At 39.1% G+C, this 24,645-nt stretch overlaps 1 protein-coding gene and 1 long non-coding RNA gene across 2 annotated transcripts in view; one reads left to right on the plus strand and one right to left on the minus strand.

The window, feature by feature from the left end:
* LARS2 (leucyl-tRNA synthetase 2, mitochondrial) overlaps positions 1-12,039 on the minus strand; it is an 82,887-nt gene extending 70,848 nt beyond the window's left edge. The window contains exons 1-3 of the mRNA XM_068204358.1: positions 11,895-12,039; positions 8,763-9,010; positions 6,778-6,906 (exon numbers count right to left, since the gene is read on the minus strand). Coding sequence (XP_068060459.1) covers positions 6,778-6,906; positions 8,763-8,993 — 360 coding nt within the window. The 5' untranslated portion in view covers positions 8,994-9,010; positions 11,895-12,039. The remainder of the gene's footprint in view (positions 1-6,777; positions 6,907-8,762; positions 9,011-11,894) is intronic.
* A 644-nt stretch (positions 12,040-12,683) lies between these two features.
* Positions 12,684-14,164, plus strand: LOC137482075 (uncharacterized). Its single transcript, XR_011003875.1, has 2 exons — positions 12,684-13,679; positions 14,058-14,164. It is a non-coding gene; the product is annotated as an uncharacterized lncRNA (long non-coding RNA).
* The last annotated feature ends 10,481 nt before the right edge of the window (positions 14,165-24,645 follow it).

Below are 24,645 nucleotides of genomic sequence, written 5' to 3' on the forward strand. Positions count from 1 at the left end.
TGGCACAAAAGGAAAAGGAACAGTTTGACTGTTCAGAAAAAATTACAAATACAAAGAAAAAAAAAGAAAAGCAGTTTTGAAGACCAAAGGGTTATTACTAGTAGCTCTTTGATGGGTTGGTCACAGGCTCTAACTAGCAGAAAACATGGCTGCTCTCTCTAGCAGAACATATGAGCAGAAGAAAAACAAGTAATCCACTTTCTTGAATGCTGACTTGATTGCTTTCAACAGCAACATCTAAACCTTACGCAACTGAGGGATCCATTCTGCTCAATGCAGACTGACAATTCTTCCAAACATCACTTCTCTAAGCCTCAAGGAGAAAGAAAAACAAATAATGACTGTCTTTTGTTAAACAGGAGGCTGCGTAAGTCTAAAGGTGCCTACACCAGGTAAAAAAAGGCAGGCTGTAGTTTCAGCCATTTTACAATGGCTATCACCAAAGGCAGCTGTGTGTTGATCCTCACAATGAAGTGGACAGGTGAACTCCTTGTGCTGAAAACTCCAGGTTAGTCTTGAACACACATGGCACAACTTCAGATCCTCAGAAGCTCACATGACCATGCAGGATCAACTACGAAACACTGGCATTTTCTACCACTTAACACGGTTTGCACAGGAGCATAAAACATTACAAGGAAGTGATTAAATAGTGTGTGGGGAACAAAGTGCTCGGTAACTACCACACTGAATGGTCTTTTAAGGAGCAAATAATTAAAAACAAAAACAGTTGCATCTTGAAACATTTTAGATCCCAAAGACTCTGGCTTGAAGCATTTTTAAGAATCATTTCACAGCTTGGTCAAACATCTAGCGATGGCTAGAGCTCTTCCTGTTACTGTGGGACCAAAGGGAGGAAGACATAGAACGTCCCTTGATTCAATGCTGAGATCTCAGCTATTCCTCTCAGAGCATTTTCATCTGTTCACTGCTGTAACAATCAGCTCATCACACTGACATCAGTAGGTGAGATCAATGTACTATATAACACAGAGCTGACAATGATCTCATAACACTCAGTTCTAAGCCTGCATCAGCATAACCAGGGCTGGTCATTCAGTGAATTTTCCTCGGTCTTGTAAGGACACTAAGAATATTTTTGCTCTCCTGATGTACTCAGTATGTCTCAGAACTAAGACCAGGGAGCTGACATACTGTTCTTACACTCAGATCAATGCATTCTAAATTTTAAGAAAGATGGCAGACTCAGTGTCAGAAAGGCCAAATAAATATATTTAATTCAAAGAATGTGTAATAAAAGAAGATGACCAGAAATGAAAATTAAGAGGCTTGTTGACAAATTAGTGGTTTAATTGATACAGCAAAGTCTACATTCCTATCCCTACTTATAACCCCATGACACATTCAACATGAATTAACCAAAAAAGGCTGACAAAACAAGTGATCCATGATTACAAGTTCCAGCTGCCAGAAAACACCCCTGGCTCCATCGTGGATCTTACAATTGCGTAATCACAAACACATGAGACAGTGAGGACTTGCAGTTGGAGAGGGGAAAGGAAAGGACGGCTGCTCCTTCCACTAGCTGCGTACAGTGGGCTGAACTTCTTGAAAATCTGATGTAAGCTGACGTATTACAGCACATTTTAACCACAAGACCTCCACTTGTGTGAAGCCTAGATTCTCTTTTAACCATTACAGGTAATAGACATCATTGCACAACAGGTAGAAATTACCAACAAACAAACAAGCAAGCAAACAAACAAACAACTCCCCCAAGCAGATAAGGCACACCTGGAAACAGATTAAAATAAGGAATTTTTGACCAGTGTGTACATTCGAAAAAGGACTATTTCAATGCTTCTCTGCAACATACTGCTGCATATTAGATAAGGCACTTTCAAAATAATCAAACTGTACTGATTTCTACCAAAACATAAAATGTCCATTTATTTATATTATCTTAGAAAGAATATAAGGAAAGAATATACTCAACATCCATATAGCACCACACACATTTTGAGAACAAAGTTATCTTTTCCTTCCTTAATCTCACACATTCTTGTCTAACATAATTATATTTCAAATTATATCTCATTTTCTCTTTTTCTTTCAAAACAAAACAGAGTGAGCTCATTAACACCTTCAGTACAGGCTGTGGGAAAACTGAAATTAAATAAGATTAAGTTCACACACAATACTTGTAATATTTGCTACTTGATTTATACCACATGAAATAACCTGACAAAATGACACAACAGCCTCACAAAAAAAAACCCATGAAGACTAGTAGCTAGTGATGATCAGAAAATGGATCTGTATCGAAATAATTCATCCTACTGATGATTAATTATAGAGGTTTAATTAAACTTGCCTGTCTGGCTTCAATACCATTCACTTTTGCAATTTCAAGAGTATTAAGATTCACTGCTGAAAGGGAAAATAATTAATGAAAATACATCCAATTTAAAAGAAGATATGTTATGGATAAAAAGAAATGCTCTTCAAGCCATTTGGGGGTATTGCAGAAATATCACTGAGCATATTCTAATCCCATCCATCCCAGTTTAAGTATAAATTAAGAAATAATTAGTATAGTATGATTCCAGCATGCAGGAATTTCACCCTGATTTGATTACAGAAAGGACTATTCTCAGTTCTGTACAACTCTCACATGTGACTGCCTTGCTTTGGTACCAGTTTCATTACAAAGATATCACAAGAACTACTGAACTGAATCACTCTGTTTACTGATCACTAAGAGAATTATTCTCAGTCCTCTGAGAGGCACAAATTATCCACTTCAGAATTTATCAAAGACATGTTAATGATAGCATGATAAAGTAATGGCAAATACTTTTTCACACTAGAAATCTGCCACAGTGAAAATCACCATGAATATCTCCACCATTTCTACACAGCAATCTCAAATAATGAATAGGAAATCTCCTCACTTCTTACAAAACTCCTACATTTGAATTCACAACAAGCATGTAAATTCACAGAGTAAACACAACCAGAAACTACACATCACAGTTCTGGACTGTTTTATTATTAGCTATAAATTTGTACTTTAAAATATATAAATTACTTTTTCATAGCATTTTATAATAAAGATGTTTGTAATAAGATGTAGACCTCTCCATATATAAAAACTGTTTTAACTGCACTTCAAGAAACATGCCACTCTTAATACATTCTGGAAACACCAGCTCAGTGCAGTCATGCTCAGTAATCCACATGGCTTACATTTCCCACACAGAGACTTCAAACTTCATCTTCAGTAATCAAAATGTAAACAAGTTATCTTAAAACACACATACTCTACAAATCATTTATCCAGCAACCCAATCCAAATGCATGACAGTTTGCTTCCCATGCACTGCCTACAGGTCCTTGAGGAGCGAGCGCTGGAACAAGACAATCCTTTACAGTGCTTTCATCTACAGCTTTTATATTGAAGCAATATTTCTTTCAGAAACAAGGTGGGGAAAAGAGCAATAGATATTTATTTTCACACTTAAAGTGCTGGTGCAATACAGGTTTCTGGAAAATATCTGTAGAGTTGAGTGTGCATTACCTCTCTAGAATATTTTAAATGAAACAAAATCAGACCTTAAGGAGCTGAAAAAAATTGAATACTAATGTTAGATTTTAGAAAAACCAAATCCACAACAGAATCCAAATGATTAAAAACTTTCCCAGTTAAAATTTCAAAATACTTCCAATATGAAGACATTACACAGCTGCATTCCAAAGAAGGTCTAAAGGACCTCTAATCCCTTTGTAAATGTATTCTAGCCTATCCTCACTAAAATATTACAAAATATAGGCCAATTCTTGCCTGCTCAGATTAAATCAATATGTAACTAATTTATTGTTTTCTCATTAAGGCATTCTTTATAAAAAATACCTCCACCTTATTCAGTATAAATTAATATCTTACTCAATCATATATTCTTGTCAGCTACATACACACAATAAATGTTTCCCCTCACTGTTTATTAAATAACAAATATACATCACAGTTTGAAGCTTTCCCTGGGAACTGTAAATTTGAGTGGTTTTGTCTGTAATTTTCATTATAACAGCCCATCATTCCTCATTGCCTTGCACTTTTAATTTGAAAATGATGGATGCAAAGCTTAAACAATATTGCTGCTCAAAAATCTTACCCTAACCTTGCATTGAATGCCTGAAATGGATTCCCTTCTACTCAGATTTTTGATTGGAGAAAAATTAGCAGTCCCTAAGCTTTCAAACATGCAATATTAAAGCTGAATTTTGAGAACGAAATAGAAAATCAATGGAATAACTTCAAAATCATGTATACTAACAGTTTTGTTTCTAAAGCATTCTTTCTTTTTATATACTGAAGAATTCCAGTAATTCCTTGAATACAGGGACAAATTTATTTTTCTAGGGAATATATCAAGTTTTATGATATAACCATGTCTTAGCCTACAATCATTACAGTATCTTAAAAATCATAATAACCTTTGACAGATTGTACAACCATGAAAAAGGCAGAGAGAAGTTTTAGAGGCTGATAAATTAATTGCAAGCAAAAAAAAAATCAATTATACAGACTCTAATTCTAAGTGATGGAGAAATTAGCATGGGTAATAAAGGAAAAGTTCTTTAAGGTAAATGTAAGTTCCAGCAAGTTAATGCACATCAATAACACAATGTCTCCTAATCTGACATACTCAGAAAATCATCTGAGAGATTTTTAATGTCTCTTAATCGCAAATGAAAGTTAAATACTTTGGCTGCCCACCTTTAGTCAAAAATAGATGTTCAAACTGGTTAACATAACAGAAGATACAAGTATTTTTAGAAATCCAGCATGTTCTACAGGCACTTCTTCAAAGTAATTTTTACATGAAATATAAAAATATGCTGAAATGCAAGATGTAAAAACTTGAAAAGTCTGGAAAAATTTTTCTAGAAAAGTATAGGCAAATGTGGCAATAAAAACTTGTTTGCATGGTGGCTCTTACATTTCATTGAAATTAACTTTTTACTTTTCTCCAAATGTTTCTATTAAATGTGCTTACTTACCTTGTATTCAAAAATTTACAACTAGAGCATGCTACTGGATGTAGATAATTATGTTCACAAGTACAAGAAGAAGCAAGTTTTCATCTTTCTGAACAGCAATTTACTGGCTACCTTCCCTGCTATTGATAAGAGATGGCTACATCCTGAAATGACATTTCATGAACGGTCTTAACATCAAGCAAGAATCAAGCATCCCTTCAAATGCCCTGTTAGCTCGATTTTTTTAGTGAGATCCAAGTTCTGGTCATTCAGAGGAGTCAGGAAAGGTAAGTGTTATAACAGACATTGGGGTTTCTTCTCATTTAAAGTCTAAGGCATTTATTTCTATTTCCTGCAATTTTGAAAGCCTAAGAATGCATATCTGCAAGGCGGCAGCAAATATCCAATGCATGGTATGCTCATCACTGGCAAAAAACACATCGTATTTGGAAAGGCAGCACACTGAATAATGCAGTGATGATACTTATCAGAGACTCACTCCTGGTGATAAACCCAGGAAAGGCTACACTTCTTCTGCACTTGTAGCAAGGAAATTGTGATACTTAGTACCACAACCAACAACTAACAATTCTTTCTCAACTTCATCTTCTTTGTACTCTTTTGAGGTTGATACCCATATTCTTGAGCTGCTCGGTACCCATATTCTTGAGCTGCTCCTTCTCTCTTGTACAATAGAGATTCCTTCCTGTCATCCCAGATCCTTGCCTATGCTATTTTTCTCTTTTTGTTCCCTTCTCTTTCCGTATTCCTTCTTCCTACTGTTTTCCCAGCTTCTTCACATTTTCCCTCTACCAAATGTCTTTCCTCTGTAAAATGGCTGTCACTCAGGCCACAGATCTCCCACACCTTCCTTACATCCTTCAAATTTTACCTTGCCAGCCTTTACTGCAGAATGCCAGCCAGGATCCCACTGCAGACTGCAGGGACAAGGCTCTCAGCTACCCCTTCACCCTAACGGAGAGACAGAAGGGAGTGAGGGAGAAATTATGGCAGGCATGGTGGAGACTGAGAAACACAGAAATGTGGAAAGGAAAATGGAACTTCTCCTTGCAGATGTAGCAAGAAAGTTAGGCTTAGCCTACCTCAGAGACCTGCACCTTCAGAAGATATTTCATATATGTGAGCAAGGCTGAAATGGGCAAGTCAAGGGGTCAAATCCTACAGAACAGAAACTTTCAGCTACACACACATGATGTAAGACGTGGCATGATCCTGTTCGACTGACTTGCAGCAGTCACAAAAAAAAAAAAAAAAAAAGAGGTTTCTCTCCCAGGAGGCACAGAGGCTGTCCCTCTGCATCTGACCAATGACATGAACTGGTTCTCAGGAGCAGAAAGAGATGACTAAGCAGTTGATTTTGGTGGTATCTATTCTCTCTTGCCAGGTACATTTTTTCCTCCTCCCTGGTCCCATCCTGACAGCAGGAGGGTTGTCAGCCTCCTCTCACAGAAACTGTGTAGCCCAGAGGTCTCAGGACACTGTGCCACACATCAGTAGATTCAGGCACCTCATACAGCACCAGCTGCTATCATCTGAGGTAGCTTCTAACCGCTCTTACCAATTGTGAGTTCTGAACACCACTGGCTTTAATAAAACTCTCAAATTTCAATATTCAAAGCTTCATGGGTCATTATCTACACACCTGTAGCACATATTCTACTTTCATGGATTTTGGAAAATACTAATTTTGATCAATTATGATATTAAAATATAAAAAATCCCCACCCAGTCCTACCACTGATCTATTCTTACCTGCATCCCTCTCATTTTCTGGAACCGAGCTACTGCATCACTGATGGTGTAGACACGAACATGGCCCATGTGAAGCTTCCCAGAAGGATATGGGAACATAGAAAGCACATAAAATTTTGGTCTTGATTTCTAGAAAGAAATTTTTAGAAACTAGTAACTACATGAGTTAGCATTTCACTTGAATAAATACACGTGCACATTATAAACTACTACATGACACCATAAAGAGAAACACGGTTCTGCTGGAACTGATCCAAGTGAGCACTGCCAAAGTTCATTGGCTCAAATTCTTTGGGACTGTAAACGGAGATGTTTTACCAGACTTTGCTGCCATCCCATCAATTTATACTGACACTTCTATGGCATTTGAATATTATGAAAATTAATTCACTTTTACTCACAAAAAGCTATATTGACAGAACTGGAGCTTAACAAAGCACCATTGCCACTGCAGCATCTGCAACTGATTATCTATGTGCTCTTAGTCTGCCCCAATAAAAACATGAAAACATAGCAGATTAAATTACTCTCATAACAATTTAAATAATTAATGTTTTACTTTGTATCTACAACAAACACAGAGCTCACTCCTGGCCACTTGCTTTTTGTCATCTGAACTGCAGTAACTCCCAGAGCGACTACATCATTCGCAATTGCGTGAACATCTGCTAAAGGGAAACTCTTCAGCTTCACTATGTATGCTCCAATCCAAACACATCTTACAAGAAAGATTTTGCATCATGAAAAGAAACAAAAAATTTCATTTACTTAGGTTTAATTAAAATGACAAAAGTTACAAAGAAATCTCAAATCCTCCTGCACATCAATTATTCCTAATACATCTTGATCACCACTGAATTCATCACTGATACATTGATAGCATCAAGTACCAATGATACTTGCTAAGTTCTTACATTATTTTTCTTGTCAATAATAAAAAAATTACAGGCAGCTTTCAGCTTTTACTGTTCAGAGTAAAACTCTCTGAGTATTTTTCAAATAATATTTCGTTTTCACTTTTGTTCAATCACAGCAATATCAGAAATAATCTGAGTACTTCATTGCAACACACTACACTACACACTATTTGCCTCTTAATATGTTATTAAATCTACTTCAACTGTAAGGATAAAACAAAAATATCATTAAAAATACAATTTAGAACTTAGCATATGTATGCTACATATGACTCCTATGTACATATGTATATAAAAGGCACAAGTCTAAATGAATGCTTTCCCTGCTATAGGTATCCATGCACACCATTTCATCTCAGTTTTCTTCCCCAGAAAAAGCAAGCTCTTTTCTCTCTTCAACATTTTGATAGATTTTTTTTTTGTCAGAGAAAAGGCAAATTTTAAGGGAGATGAACAAAAAACACAAAGAGCCACAGAAGTGTTTTTTATCTATTATGACAGAATAATTGTGAAGGCAAAAAGAGTCAGAGACTGTGATACAGCTGTATTCAAGATCTTTTATTGCATGGGAAAACTTTGTTGTTTCTTTAAGTCACTTACTATTCCTATGAGACTGTGAACCAGAAAATATTAAGAAATCATTTTCTCTTAACATAGATTTTTAGTGAGTCACAGGGTGTAGTGTAATAGGTTTGTCATAACATGGGGAACAGAACCTTGAGAAAATTGCTTACAAAAGTTCTGATTAGATGTTTCTTTTAATACTTTAAATAATTAAGTGCCAAATATTGTATAATATGCAAAGAAAGAATTGATTACTTAAACCCTTCCTAAATTTACAAGTTTATACTTTGCCTATTACTGTATTTTTCCTCAGGATTTTAAAAATTATTTTTGTTTACTTATTTCATTAATGGTTTTTAACAATCTACATGAAAGTATTTTCCCCTGAAATGTAATGTACATCTAATCATTATAAGTCATCTGTACTAAGTAAATTTCAATTAATTTCATTCTAAGAAAACAAAAATATAAACAGGTAATCTCCACATTTCTCACAATGCTTACATCAGTTTCTGAAATTCTGCAGAACTGATCCTTTATTCTTGGGAACCACCAATTTTCAACTCGTTTTCTTGTCTCCAACCCATAGTTTTTTTCCCATTTCCCCGTCTCGCTGTAAATCGTTCTCACACAAGCAGGAATCAGTCTTTGCCATTTAATTAATCCCAGGAAACCATTTAGTTGTCTCTTCAAACATGAGGAACATGGGCCAACTCTTTGATAAACCGACTGCATTCTTAAGGTTATGGTATCTGAAAAGACAAAAATAAATATTTCATGCCACAATACATAACAAGATCTCAATGATTATTATGATTATACTGAAAAGCAGTAGCTGTTAAACTGTTTTAGCTTGACTTAGACTACTCAGCTGCTTTTCATGGAACTTGCATTTTATTTCCGTGTCTGAATTATAAAAGTATGTATTTTTTAGTCAAGAGAACTGTGGCCTCACACAGAACAAAACTATTGTGTTAGATGTCTTATCTAATAAAATAAAATTCTTGCATTCAGTCTCCCATAAAGGCATAATCAGTCAGTTGAAGGTTCCAGAAGCTCCACTGCCTGAATAGAAGATGGCTAACAGGGTGTTAGTAAAAATTCAGAATGAAACAGAGAGAAGAGGAAGTTGGATGAAATTATACTGTAAAAGTACTGAATTTGTCATTACTGAAAAGAGATGGGGGAGGATGACTATAATTAGTAGATTTCAACCAGATATTCTAAACCAACTATTTTGCTAAGGCTTTCTTTTTCAACTAAAAATCTGGTTAACTCTTGAAATGCTTTAGAGAGAGTCTTCTAAAGCTACTCAGATAGAAGAAAGATCAAACAGTTCCCATATTTGATGTCTCAACAAGACATTTGCTCAACAAGTCTCAACAAGATATTTGCTGATCATACTTCCTACAATAGGAAATATGGCATTAAAAGAACCTCTGCTCTGAGATTTCCTCATCTTGACTGCCTTTTTTTTTTTTTATGGCATTTTTACATCAGTATTTCCTATCCTCTATGGTTGGTTTTGGTATTTTAGTGTTGGTTTGTTTTTTTTTTAATTTTGCCCAATACAATTGTACCAAACTAGTTATTTCAGTCAGTCCAGAATTTTCCTTGCAGAGTTACATCAGTAAAATCTCAGTGTAGAGAAACTCTGTATAAGAAAATATTTTACTTATGCATTTCCCATAAGGTAGAAACATTATCAGTAGAAATAATTGCTATAGCACCTAAATTAGATCCCCAGCAAGCTAGTGGGAGTTATGCTTCCTTTAACATTCATGCATACACAAACCCTCAATGCCTGTCTCATTATCTATCTACAGAATTGCTCCTTTTGTCTCTTACTTATCAAACAGGGTCTTATAAACACTTTTCACTTATGTCACATCAGTGCTTTGTATTTCTTGTTGCTACCTTCCATGATGTCTCTCATTTGTAATAAAAACAAATCCAGGACTGTGCTCAGGATTCCCAGTGCAGGCGCACATGAGTCATTCAGGAGACTCCAACTTCCCCCACTCCATAACATCAAAATCATCTCAAAATTAGCATTTCAGTACTTCAAAGTTTTTTATTTTTACTAATTATTTCCTTATTACTTATGTCTTATTTCTATTGATTTATTTTACAACAGAAAGGAGGGCTTCCTTATGCAAGCCAATTTCAGCACTGCTGATTTACAAAGCAAGTATTTTAAAGCCCAGGAGCTACACATGCATATAATGCTTCACTGAAGGGAGACTAGTGGATGAGAGGTCGCAGTCTCAAGCTGCATATGGGGAGATTTATGTTGGACGTTAGGAAGCATTTCTTCCCAGAAGGGGTGATTCGATATTGGAAAGGGCTGCCCAGGGAGGCGGTGGAGTCACCATCCCTGCAGGTGTTTAAGGAAAGACTGGACATGACACTCAGCGCCAAGGTCTGGTTGACAAGGTGGTGTTTAGTCATGGCTTGGACTCCATGATCTCAGAGGTCTTTTCCAGCCTAATTGATTCTGTAATTCTGAGACACAAAGAACACAGAGCCCGTGCCTGTGTGCACAGCTCAAGGGAAGCTCACCAGCCAACATCATGCCTGAGAGGCCTTATTTGGGTGACCTCAGGCCCTACAGGTCACCCAAGCAGGGGTCAGAGCAGTGGGTGGGAGTGAAAAAACGGCCAAGGGCACACTGCACTAGCGCTAAGCTCATTCAAACACATGGAATTTCAGGATGAGAAAGAGAACTGCAGTGTTTTTCCTGCTCCCAGGTACCATCATGCACAAGATGCAATGGTCAGCCAGCCACGTGTTGGGCCAAGCCAGGATGCATGGCACAGAGGATAATCAAATCCAAAAGACACGGCACTAAGCTGTTTTTCCTTTCCAGGCTTGTGTGCATGGGACTAGGACAAGGAGAGTGCCTCTCCCTGCCCCGGTTAAGGGTGCTCCAGCCCAGTGCTGTGTGGGTCTTTCAAGAAGCCTAAAAAAGACCCTGTGTGGGTCTTTTAGGAGCCTAAAATTGTCTTAGGCAGGTGTGCCAAGAAAGGAGGAAGGGGCTGGAGAAATAAATCACAGAATGTCCTGAGCTACAAGAGACCCACAAGGATCACTGACTCCAACTCCTGGCCCTGCACAGGACACTCCAACAGCCACACCGTGTGCCCAGGAGCATTGTCCAAGCACTTCTTGAACTCTGTCAGGCTTGGTGCCGTGACCACTTCCCTGGGGAGCCTGTTCCAACCACCCTCTGGGGCAAGAACCTTTTCCTAATTCCCAATGTAAACCTCCCTGACACAGAAAACGTTTGGAAAGATGCAGTAAGCACGCGGGAGCCTGAATTAAAGTCCTGGAAACTGCCTGACGAGGCCCAGCACATTTCACTCAGCCCCGGGGGAATGGAGGGGTGTCCCGCCGCTGGAGAAGCTTGCACGGAGAGCAGGCGGCCCCACGGGCGGGACAGAGCGAGCAGGGGAGCGGTGACAGAGGGAGGCTGGAGGAGGGGGGGAACTCCGTGGGCACAGGACCGCCGGGAGAGGCGGCTGGGCGCGGGCAAGGAGCCCAAAGGAGCGTGCTTTGGGAAGCCGCGGGCAGCGGGATTAGCGCGGCTCCGGCGCGCGGGGGGCGTGAGGCGCGGCCGGGCGGGGGGACCGTTACCTGCGCGCGCCCTCGCTCAGCTGCCCCGCCGCGCCGCGGGCGCCGCCATCTTGGCGCGTCGGTGTCGGAGCGAGGCGCCGCCTCCGCCTCTGGCACCGCCCGACGGGGCGGGAGCTCCGCGCAGGGAGGGAGCGGGCCGAGTTTCCCCCTCTCCCGAATGTAGCGTGGGAAGGTAGAGCAGTAGTAAATAACAAAAATAATAATAACAAAAAAATTAATTAACAGGGGTTGATCTCTGTAAAATGCGTAGAGCCTGCTCAGCCTTGAGAAGAGAGGGGCCCTCATTAATGTTGATAAATGTCTAAAGAGGGGGTGGCAAGAGGATGTTTCCAGGCTCTTCTCGGTGGCGTCAAGCAGTGTGGCATGAGACCACTGATGTAGGCAGAAACTGCTGCACGGGAAGTTCCAGCTGAACATGAGGAAGAACTTTGCTGTGCAGAGACCGTGCGCTGGAACAGATTGCCCGGAGAGGTTGTGGAGTCTCCCTCATTTAAGACTTTCGGGAACCGTCTGGACACAGTCCTGTGCCATGTGCTCTAGGATGATGCTACTTGAGCAGGGAGGTTGGACCACACGACCAACTGTGGTCCCCTCCAACCTGACCTTTTGTGTGTGGTTAGTTTTGCTGCCTTCCACAGCATACAGAGATCCCTGTAAAGTGACTGTATAGGTTAGGGCTAGATTTCAGTAATTTCAATGATTTTACATAACCTTTTGGGTTTGTTTGTTTGTTTGTTTGGGTTTTTTTTGGCAGATTCTGAAATAAAGGCAATGGTTTGGGGATTTTTTGGGTGATGTCTTTTTGACTAGTCAGAGTAAAAAGCAGAAGTCACAGAAATACAGGATCACAAAATGGGTATGTGGGAGCAGGAAAAGCACTGCATTTCTCTTTCTTGTCCTGAAATTCCATGTGTTTGAATGAGCTCAGCTCTAGTGCAGTGCGCCCCTGGCTCTCATCTAACCTCCCTGCTCCAATAGGGTCATCCTAGACAACATGGCCCAAGTCAATAAAGGCAATCTAGCACAGCATAATTAATTCTATCTCTGCCTGGAAAGCAACATCTCCTGTTGTCAACACTGTGGAGTTCAGAGTTGGTTTTAATTACTGCAAGTAACTTGTAGTAGCCTCCAAGGAACAAGAAATATTTTTTTTTAATTATTTCCCCGTCTTTGTGCCCTTTTGCTGCTGGCAACTGTTGATTCTTTTCACTTTTAGACCTTTTTCTTCACTGTTGTGTCTCCAACACAGTTTAAATAGACATGTTCTGTTTATGCATTGCAGTGCCTACAGTAAAGTCAACCTTCTTATGTGACTAAAAATAAGTATTTACTGAATAAAAGCTTTCCACTTGGTTGTGTGTACCTGTCAAGTGTGCTTAAATTATAACCTTTTCACCACAAAAATGAACTGAGAGCAGCTCTGATGGTTACCCTGCTGATAAACTAGTACAGTTTCCCCATGATTCTGTGCATAATTTTATTTTGCTTTCCATTTGATCTCCCTGTCAGCAGGTGATGGCGATTTGGCTTTAACAGGCCTTCCATCCCAAATTTCTCCCTGAGCTGCTGTGTGAGTTCCTGGACTGAGAGAGGATGAAGCATTTTGTTGTGTGTGGGGATAGGCAGTGCAGTCCCTGGCTGAGTCCCTTCCCCAGGATAAATGAGAGCTCGTGACCAGCTGAGACATGTTTTCAACTCACAGGATGATTTCCCCTCACACTGGCCTTAACCCCTGCACTCTTCTGATTCACATCTGAGTGAATGGATGAAAATTATCTCAGAGAGGTTAACAGACTGGGTGAGACCACAGAAAAAAAAGGCAGTGTAAGATTTTGGAGCTTTTGTGTGCTTTTGTCTGTCCTCTTGACACCCTGGGACAATTACTCATTGCCATTTCTAGGCACTGCTGACATGGGGTCTTAACAGTGTTTTTGAAATGGTGCTGCCAACAGTCAGTACTTAATAGATAAGTAACTCCTACCTTAAATAAGGCAATAAAAAAGCCCAAATACCAAATCCAGTGTCTGGATGTCTGGATGTCTGGATTGGTTTTGGCCTTCATGAATTATCATACTATGCAGAATACCTTTGCTCTTCTTTCCTTCTCAGAATATTTCTGGTTGGTCTTGGTTTTTCTCACCTAATTTCAATTTGTGTTTACAGAAAATCGTATACCTTTTCTAGCTTTGTTTGATATTGGCTGCCTTCCTCATTATCAGAATCCAGATTGCACAATAAGCTCTAATAAAATCAACAGAAAGTGACACAAAATTTCAGTATTTTCTCAAAGTTTCCAGTAGTATCTAGACAGAAGTCACCTTTTACATTTTCTAAGTAACACCCAATTCAAACCCATGTCAAACCTGCTTGACTTGTTTTTGTTAGCAGCTAATAAAAGTCATACCAGTGAAGTCCTTCCAGAAGAAAATAAGAATATTATATTATTTGGGGGTTTGTCTTTCTCCAGTTAATTTTTTTTAAAATAGTGTCTGCAAAATGGCACTATAGCCAAGACTTGGTACAGTACTTGCCATTTCATCAGAATCCCAGGATAGATTTGAGTTCAACCAAACCCAGTTTGGGTTGTTAGTTAATATGGTAAACAGAGAAGAGCTAGAGGCTCCTCATGGGCCCAAACCTAAGTGAGTGCTCCTCAGGTGTGGCAGGTCTACTTTTGTGTATGGCATATATCTAACTTTCTAGGAAGCATTTAAGATTGTGATTAATTTAGTATTAATCTAAACAGATTATCCTCAACTTCGAGCAAATCAAATACATAAGTAGATTGTCAGGATGAGAAAGCAATGTTTTAGTGAAATGAATGGATTAAAAAGATAAGACAAATGTCTAACTACTCAATCAGCTATAATCTTGATGGCAGAGGGTGAGAAATATAGGTCAATAAGTTTAATGTTAGATATTTCAAGTCCAGAGATTGAAATGTATTTTAAAATTGTAATTCTAAGTTCGAGACAGTAATTAGAATTTCAAAATGCTTTCAAGACAACATAAAATAATCCTCTCGTTATTTTGCTACTTTTTCTCGCTCTAAGCTCTATGGCGTTTTCCCCATTTGAGGAGAAGAGCACCACACACACAAGGTAAAGAGGTTTTCATTTGCAAGCAAGGATGGCCAGCTGCTCCACATCAGGTCCCTTCCCTTTGGAAGTGGGAACCTCTCAGGTTCCTGGGCAGAATCCTGTAGCAATAATGAATCAGAGCTGTGAACTATACAGCACACCAAATAAATGAAAATGAAACCCAACAATGCCTTGATAGCCCAGGCAAGCATTGGAGACACCACCCACTCACCTCTCTCTCCTTAGTGGGCTGATACCCATGCAGAGTGTGGAGAGCAAGCAGGGACACAAACCCTAAAATGGCTCAGACTTTTCCAAACAGGATACCTAACCCACTCTCCCATGATCCCCACCTTCCCCATGTGGAGTTTCACCTCCTGACTTGGTCCGTTTTCTCAGTCTCATTTCAATATGGGAAATAATTGATATAGAAATATTTGTATTTGCTTTAATAATAATAGGCTATTTTCCATCAGGCTGATAGTCCCCTTATTTCTTTTTTTAGACTTTGCACTAATGTGTTTGTTAGCATTTTCATTAGTCCACATAAAGCCTGGAACTGATTGGGTAATTAGGTAATTCATTAGTTCCTGTATGGGAAATGTGTAGAAGTGCCCCAGTTGTCTGTTACTTAAATAGACATGGCTCCCAGATTTCCATACAGGTATAATTTTGCTTTGGCTGATAGTTACCAGAACTGATGTTTGTCCTTCCTTGCATTGTTTTTTTGCTCCTACATCAACATCATGACTATTTTTTTCAGCCTCCTACAAAAAGAGGGTTAAAACCCAGCCTTTGGAATACAAAATAATTTTTATTACATACTTTAAATCCCAGCCCCATTTAGGTACTTAAAGAATTTCTTTGGTTATTTTTTTCCATCCAACTCCCTGAATGTGGCTTTTGCTACGAAGTTTCATTTTACTGTTGTTTACATATACACATATTTAGTGTTTTTGCTTTAAAACACAGTGTCAGATAAAAAAATGCAGGTGACTGGATTGCAGGAGGGTGAAGATTATCACTTGAGAATATAAAAAAGCAAGAAATTAATAGACTAAATTTAAGAAAAATCCTTTCAAACTCTATCTACTATCTGAGCCCATATTTCAAATGAAAGAATTCTGAGTGAGACCAAAATGATCAGTAGAAGCTTCACTTTTGCAGTGGATTTTATTTTGAAAGCATTCAGGTGTTTTGGTAGTGGAAGAATGAATGCTTGAAAGAGGTAGAAGAAGCAGTTATACTTTTGGGAGAGAAAGGAATGGATTTGGGCAAGACTGGTCACATTACTGGGGTTGAAGCTTAGCCTTTAAATTGTGAGCTTTGTTAACTCATAACAGGTATTACTTGTATTACAGGTATTACTGTTTGATGCCCACTTTAGCTGGAGACTGGCTTTGATAACAGAGGGGGTTCTTGTCATCCAAACCAACACAAGATTTGTCATTCCTTGGTTAGTCAAAATGAAAAAGAACTCACGTAATGTATCTGTGGAAGAAGAGATCAGCCTATATAAGAAGTCAGAAACCTGCCTGCCCCATCCAGTGCCTGGTGACCAGGATGGCCCTGTCTGGTTGGAAAATATCTGTGCCTGTCCCCGTGCCACTCTTAAAAACACTGAATGTTATGTAAGAATTTTGAAAACATGCAAGATCCAGACTCAGTGGAGTCATATTTACCAGCATTGTTTTAGCAGGCTGATGTTGGAACCCTGAGCCTGGAGCTGGGATATGGGGCTGACTAATTTTTAAGACCTAGGTGACCCTTATTGTGAGGGGCTCTTATGCAGCACTTGTGTTATTTACAGAAGGCTGCATTTAACCCAAAACACATATCCTCCATGTTCCATGCGAAGGCATTAGACCAATGACAGTCAGCAGCTTCTTACTGATTAAGACTAAAAGTGTGTGAGAAGGTGTGTGCATGTGGCTGGAGAGAAGTTATCAGAATCAATGCACCTTTACTTTTTTGCCTTTCATCAACAGCTCGGTTTTCAAACAACATAATTGGTACTGTATTTTCATCTTGGCCATCTCCTAATGCACTAGAACAATTTTGCTGTTGGCTGGAACTAGTTATATGCAGTGAGAAGCAAAGCTACCCCCTTGCAGCATTCAAAGCTACACATTTCTTGCTTTTCATCTCAAAAGAATTTTTTGGCAAGATTTTTTAAAACTTTGAATTTACAGTTATTTACAGGGAGAAAGAGCTCAATCCTTGTGAGCTCTTGGGCTCTAGTCACAGTGACACCATATTATCATTAAATGATCTAAAATTCAGGGGCATCTGGGAATATTATGTCTCCTTATTACAGCTAGGAATGCAAGTTTTGGAAACCTGGCTTTTCATTCTGGAAACCTGGCTTTTCATTCTTCTTTAAGTCTTTCTTTAAGTGTGTCATTTCAGATGGTAAGTCAGTTGTATGCCTAGAAGCAGGCGATTCCAGCTGCTCAAAGCCCTTAGCAAAGGCTGCCACATTGCTGTAGTACATATCCTCTACACGTGCATGGGGGAGACGATCATCCACCTGGACAGCCACCTTAAAGAGAGGCACTGTACCCCTCTTCCTCCGCTTCCTCTCACAATAACTTTTTGTATTACAAAAGTGTGTGCTACCATGTCAGACAAGAAGGAATAACAAGACAGGCATGTTGTTAATTAAACACTTGTCACGTGTTGACCTTTCTTTCATTAAGAACCAGGCCCTCATATTTAAAATAGATGGTGAATGGACATTTTCTGTTCACTGTGACTGTTAAAACAGCTTTTTGTACTAATGGACAAACTTCATCATTGCAATTATCCAACAATTAGATTGCACTTGAACTTTTTAATGATATCAGCAGGAAACAGTTTGAGTATTGGGTAAAACCATCCTGCACGCTGGGCTTGTCTCAGTGGCTGTCAACTGGTGCCAGAAGGAGAAGTGGAAAAGGAGGAAAATATCTGCAAGTCTTAAAACTAATGAGTATTAATTAATCCTTATTGTATGGACAAGTGAAAATGGTAGTATTTCCTTAAAAAGCTCAATGCATCTTGGAAGCTGTTGTGTACAGATATTTACGTGTATGTGTATATGTTGCCCATGTGTATGTGTAACACATAACACTCATATGCACATACACATATATACTCGTGTTTTCTATCCATATGCTTATCCATATGCCCCAGGTGGAAGTGGATGTGATCTCCCTCAACTTTCTTCTGTACTTCTACACATGGTAAAATTACCAATGGAGAAAGAACTACTAAATTATTCTTTCTAGTTAAGCATAAACCAAAATGAAAGGAGCCTGGGTTTACAAGGGGGACATGGTGCCAGAATAACCTGATAGCTTCCCCCTAAATGAGATAATGGATTTTCCAAAATAAAAAATCTAGTAAATCTCATTTCTACCTTAGCAAAGTAGTTGATACACCCCTCTATTGGAAAATACTAATGGAGCAAAAGAAGATGGCATTTATCAGATGACATGAAAGGTGGGAAAGAACTGACCAATGGGAAATGGCAGAGGAAGAGAAAGAAATGAGAGTCAAGAAACAAGTTACAATGAGTTCTTCAAGGGTCAATTTTAGGATCAGTGCTGACAATATTTTCATGAAATACATTAACATATGAAGTCAGCGGGCTCTTGAAATCTGAAGATGAAGGGGCATAGCTAACATATAAGACTTATCATTTATTAAAACCTTTCTGACTCTGACAGATAAGTGGAAGAGATGTTTGATTAGAACAGAATTTCAGTGTGTGCACTTCAGGCTTAACGAGGAATTTGTCTAAGGGAGACAAGAGATGACTCAGGTGGAGAGGACTGTGTGGCTGTGACTGTGAATTGGCCATAGGATGAGCCCATGAAGAAGGTGTTTGTGGCCATAGCATACAACAGACGAGGTATTTCCAGCAGAAAGTGAAAGCTCCATTGTAGAAGGCATGGGTGAATGCACATCTGCAACACAGCTGCTGCCACATTTCTCTGAAAAAGATTAATTAATCTGCAACAAATGCAGAGGTACCATAAAGCATGTCATATGAGAGATGGCATGAAGTGCTACTTAGTCTAAATAATAAAGGCTATGATAAGATACTGAATTCTTTCTAAGAATATATTGGTTAGCCTAGTACCATCTTTTTCCTATTTAAGGAAAAGGAAAAAAAAACCACAAGTAACCATATCACATTTAGACTGGATAGTAAGCGCAGGTTCTCATTATTGGATCACAGAAGTCCTCTAACCTTCTAGAGAAGTGGAAACAGCTTCTTCCCTTCAATAACTATAGCAAGTTTTAGGACAAAATTCAGCCCATTAACAGCACAATCTCTGTGGAAAGCCAGGGCCTGGTCTAGGCTTGATAATGCAAGTGGCCTCTGGAAATACTATAACTGGTCACCCAAGTCCCTATTTCCCTGGAAAAATTGTAAATTACTTTGGGAAATAACATTTAAATGGGAGCCTTGCTTGCTAGGATTTATTTTGGAATCACAAAGTAAGGCAGATACAACCATGCTATCCATCCTGCAGTACAGTGCAAATCCTGAATGTCTCATAGATATGTAATGCAAAGTTGGCATTTCTGTAAATCACTTTCTGCTGCCCCTTCAAAACTTGTTATGCTTTTATAAAATGAAGATTTACATTCCAACAGGCGGAAGGTTCTTCTGCACATTTTTCAGTAAAACTGCCAGCATGGCTTACAGGCATACCAGATGTACCGGATAAGCTCGCTCAGCATTTCTTACTCCCATTAAAATCACTTGCTAGTGACAGGCAGAGGGAATGTTCCATGCCTTCCTTTCTTCCAAAAAGAAAATTCAAGCAAAGGATATGCAATTTCAGCACAAGATATACCTTGATTCATACTTTATTGATGAAAGAAAATCACTTGTTTACTCACGAATGAGATAAGTGTGGGAATGATGGTTATGGGTGGTGACTCAATGCTGTTCCCTATTACCATTTTTTTTACAATTGAGCCATGGTATCTCCTTGAAGTCAGGGTAATAAAGTAGGTAGTGCTTCAGGGTATAGACTGTTTTCCTGTGCTAGGACACTGTGCCCTTTTTATACTTAAGGTAGCCAAATTGTGTGTTTGTCTGTCCCAAGCCAGTGAGGAGCCACGTATGGGAATCCGACCTTGGGCCCTGTGGAGCCCACTCTGGGCATGAGGCTGGGGACAGTTTTCACCAGGGCCCGTTTTAGCTGAGGAGGGCTTTACACAAAGGGAAAAAGTTCATCCAGTGGCAATATAGTGTACCTAAGTCAGACCCTGTTCTTTCCATTGGCTACAGAAAGAGACCAAGAAGGAAACTGGCCTCCCCCAAGGGTAGCTTTTGTCAACCTCACTGACTTGTGCCCTCTGACCATCATGGACTGTTGTGAAGGTGTGAAAGCTGCAGGACATCTTGGCACTTTAAAATGAATATTTTATGTTCCTTTACCAATCTGCTGCTTCTCACGATGCATGGACAGGCAGAAAAGCCAACAGTGCATGAGAAGTGAGCATGAGAAATTTCATGAAATATTGAGTGCGATGTATTGCCCCAAACCTGGCTGCTGATCTGGGAATGGTGAAGGCTATTGAGCTGGAGGAGTCCAAGCAGAATCAGCTCAAGAGTAACTACATAGTGGACCCAGCAAACCACTATGTCAGGGATGATGCACATGGGGTTTGTTTGCTCACAGTCCAGAAGAGACTGTTGCTGCTTTAGGATATTGCGAGTACTACACCTGGGAGAGTTATGATGTTATTATGGTCCACTGCTGTCTCATGCAATTGCAGATACCTTATGTTCTTCATTAGTACTATTTGCATCTTGGAGACCAGTTAAAGGAATTTTAAATTTAATTTCCTTTGGAAAGGAAGCAAAACAGGATTGCTAAAACATTGTGGATGCTGTTTGATGTTTGGCGATCTTTCCTAATGATCATCTACTATGACTTAACTTTTTTCTTTCTCCTTTTTCTTTTTTTAATAATTTTTATTAATTGTGACTATTACATTTATTGTGACTATAACATTTATTAATGTGACTATCAACAGATATATTTAATGACATGTAAACTACACAGATATTATGTCCATTATATGGAATGGTCTTTGTTGATCACTATGATGCATATGCTATTCAAATCCACTGGTAGTAGATAGAAATCCTCTTGCTTCTAAATGATTAGATAACAAATAGGACTTTTGAATGCTCTGGACTGCAATTCTTAAATACCAATTAACACCTCCTTTTCAGGATTTGCTATTATGAAACCTGTCACTCATTTTCTCTTTGTAGCTGAAATTATAGGAAAAGATGTCACAAAACCTGAATAACAAAATGGAGAGTATATTGCTTCTTAATAAAAGATGTTTGAGATTTGTATGATATAACTAAAATTAGAAAGTATATTTTAAATGTTAAGCAGTTCTGTTTCAACAATATAAGACTTTTTAAATGAGTGCCACTTTTCTTTTAACAGTTGATAGTGTGTCTTTGGAGAGTATGGCTCATTAAAGATTCCATTGCCATTAAAAACCTCAACCATGCCAAGTTTTATTCTGGAATGCAAAGAAGCTTTCACTTCTAGGTATGCAGACCCAGAGGGGTGCTGTGGTCACCTCTTTGTTTCCTACCATTGTGTCCTTCATGGCTGCTTCAGTAGCTGCATTCCACGACTTTACACAAAGTGAACAAAATACCAAAAGAACATTCAGGTACTCTGTCTATTACTCATATAATCAGATTCCTACTTTTGATTCTTATTTCTAAAGGTTTTTTGGATGTATTTTTTTCTTGTTAACATTCCCAAGTCTAAGCAGAGCATGTAATGTTTGCAGTTTTTACATATGTTTTGCAAACCAAATACTTATACTGTTAACCTTATGTTAATTTAACTATTGTTTTCTACTCTTTAATATGCAAAAGCCCACTAGAGGAGTTAAGATTAAAGGGTAGCTTGACAACTAGGATCACCAACCCACATTAGCACTGCTTTTACATGAACATAATGCTGAGATTTCTTAAGGCCTGTCCAGGATATTTATTGCCTGGTCTTTATAAGAGTGTTTTGCTGTATCTGGATATTAAACAGCCCATCGTTTGTATAAAGAGTGACAGAAGAATCGAGGAATACTTCTTACTCCTTTCAGGCTTCTATTGAAGTACTTCTCACTTCTGTCCTGAAACAAGAGTTTTAACTCAAACCTGTACTTGCCTTCTTGAGTCTGAGGTGTTAATCCAACACAGGGCACTTCCCACAGGACACTGTGGACAATCATTCAGCAGCAGTTTCGGCACTGCAGGACACGGTGTGCTTGACTGCATGCTGTCCTGGAAGAAGTCTACCAAGTGACTGTACTACAGCTTATTCACAGGTTGGAAGCTGGATGATGGCTGCTACGGCTCAGTGTCTTGTGAAGTACCAGCTGCAAACAGAATGCTTTATATTCCCTGGGAAAGTAGATAGTCTTGGCTTTCTAATGATATAAAGCAATTAATTCCTGCCTTAATGCATCCAAGGGTTCCAAATCTTGAGCCTGATTTTGTTTCAATGCTCGTAGACTTGCTGTTTGGAGGCTGCAGGCAAGTGTAGTTTTTGGAGATTAAATTCCTGTTTTAGGAAAGAAAAAGGAACCTTTGTCTGGCATGCTGGTTTGTGTTTTAAAACTGTAGATTCTCTTTGTAAAATAGTGGTATGAGAAGCCACCATGTGGTGTGTACTTGTTCGTGCTTGTTTTCCCAGAAGTCAGGAGGCCAAAGGTGCGTGATAAATGGAGCTTATTAGACATATAGCTGTTTGGCTAATTACCTACTTTCTGAACAGACTGTAACTGAGAATGCTTTTTGTCCCAGTCTCCTGGATTTCACATGGTTAAAACTGACCACCAGCCTTTATGAACCATTAGTAACAAAATTTCTGTTGTGAAAAATGTTGGCTTCTTCATCACTACTACATCACTACATTTTCTGTTTTGCTGTTTCCCCCCCAAAATCTGGGTGCAGCATCTGGTTTTGCTGACAAATAATTGAGTAATTAAGCAATAGTCTCAGGTTTTCTTGATGTCAAAGATCAAGAATCAACTAAGAAGTAAAGGGCTTTTTATAAATTAGACCTTTATTTAGGGGTAACACAGTGCATCATGCCTTGAAAGCATGGGCACTTTCCAAAACCCTGGCTGTAATCTCTGGAATAATCTCACAATAGTTAATTAATTTTTGGTTTTCAAATACTTCCCTCTTATCTCATTTTTAAGAAGTTCCTCATATCCAGTGATTTACAGCTGAGGAGTTGAGACTCTGTATAACCTAACTAAGGGAGTGATCTATTCTAAACACCAGTTTCCTTGAGTCCACAGGAAGACACGAATGCCTTTACCAGCCAGGGATTTGCCAAAGCACTCTAGATTTTGTAAAAACAGTTATTATTAATAATCAACTGGACGCTGTATGCACAGAAAGGGGAAAAGGAAAGATTCTCAGACATGACAGGATTTTCTTTATGGATTGATCTTTGTTTTTATTATCTGTAGGAACTAATGAACAAACCAAAATGCCAGCCAATCTCTTCCAGAAATCTGGATTCTCATGAAGACAAGTGTGTAACAATAGTTTTTTCCCAAATAGGCAGCTTTTCCACCCTGTTGTATCCTATAGTCCCTCATCTCCTCATTGAGCTGCTGCAGGTAAAACCTTTGTACTTCCTCTTAAACCATTTTGATTACTCTCTCCTTTTGATGTTTGTGATTAAAAAATACAGTAGGAAGATGACACCTTACAGCAGGAGAGGCTCCCACCTGAGTTATCTTCTGTAGCTATAAACAGTGATGGTTTCTCCCCCAGACAAAAGTGAGGCAGACCAAAGGAAACAGTGATAACAATTCTTCACTAACAAATCTGGAGCTACAAGAGAGAGGATTTACAAAGTTTCTGGAAAGGAGACCTCAAAACTGAACCCAGATACCCTGACATCCAGCTGTGTCTATAACTGAACAGGCACCTGCGTTGTTTCTTTGTGATTGCCAACACAGGGGTATAAATCCAAGCAAGCACTGCTGAGCTTTTTCAGCTCCCACCAAAGTAAGTAGGGCTCAGAGGTGCTAAGGCCCATGCTGCCCTCAGCAAGAAGGTGACATTGGACCTGCTATAGGCCAGTGTGGGTTCAACCCCTGCCATCCCCAGGCTTTGCTACCTGCCTGCGTCAGCCACCTTCTCCTATTTCTCATATGCTTCTAATCCGCCAAACACACACGTGGGAGTATCTAAATTAAAAATAGCAACCCAGGAAAAAAAATGCAGTGCAGTTGGAGAGCTGATTTGCAGCTGAATTATTCATCCCCACATTTCCCTCTCATCCCAGGATGATAGTGCTGGAGCTGCGCAGGTGCAGCCTGGCTCAGGGACTGGTCATGGGAGAGAACAACTTTGTGGGTGTCTGTCCCCTCTCAGCAAGCTAAACCTCCCACCTTTCAGCTCCTCTGTCTTTTTATACCAACTGCTACATGAAAATGCCTTAAACCACCACCTCTCTCCCTTCTATGTCACTCCTTTTGCATATCACTTATTATTCAATAACCAGATTAATGCAGTTTGGCTCTCTCCAACCCAAAGAATTGAGTTATTCCAACCTTTTAAAAGGTTATTTGAATGTTCTGTTCCATTAACACCAAATTTTAGTAGAGAA

This window comes from Anomalospiza imberbis, chromosome 1 (assembly GCF_031753505.1).
Source record: "Anomalospiza imberbis isolate Cuckoo-Finch-1a 21T00152 chromosome 1, ASM3175350v1, whole genome shotgun sequence".
Taxonomy (NCBI): Eukaryota; Metazoa; Chordata; class Aves; order Passeriformes; family Viduidae; genus Anomalospiza; species Anomalospiza imberbis.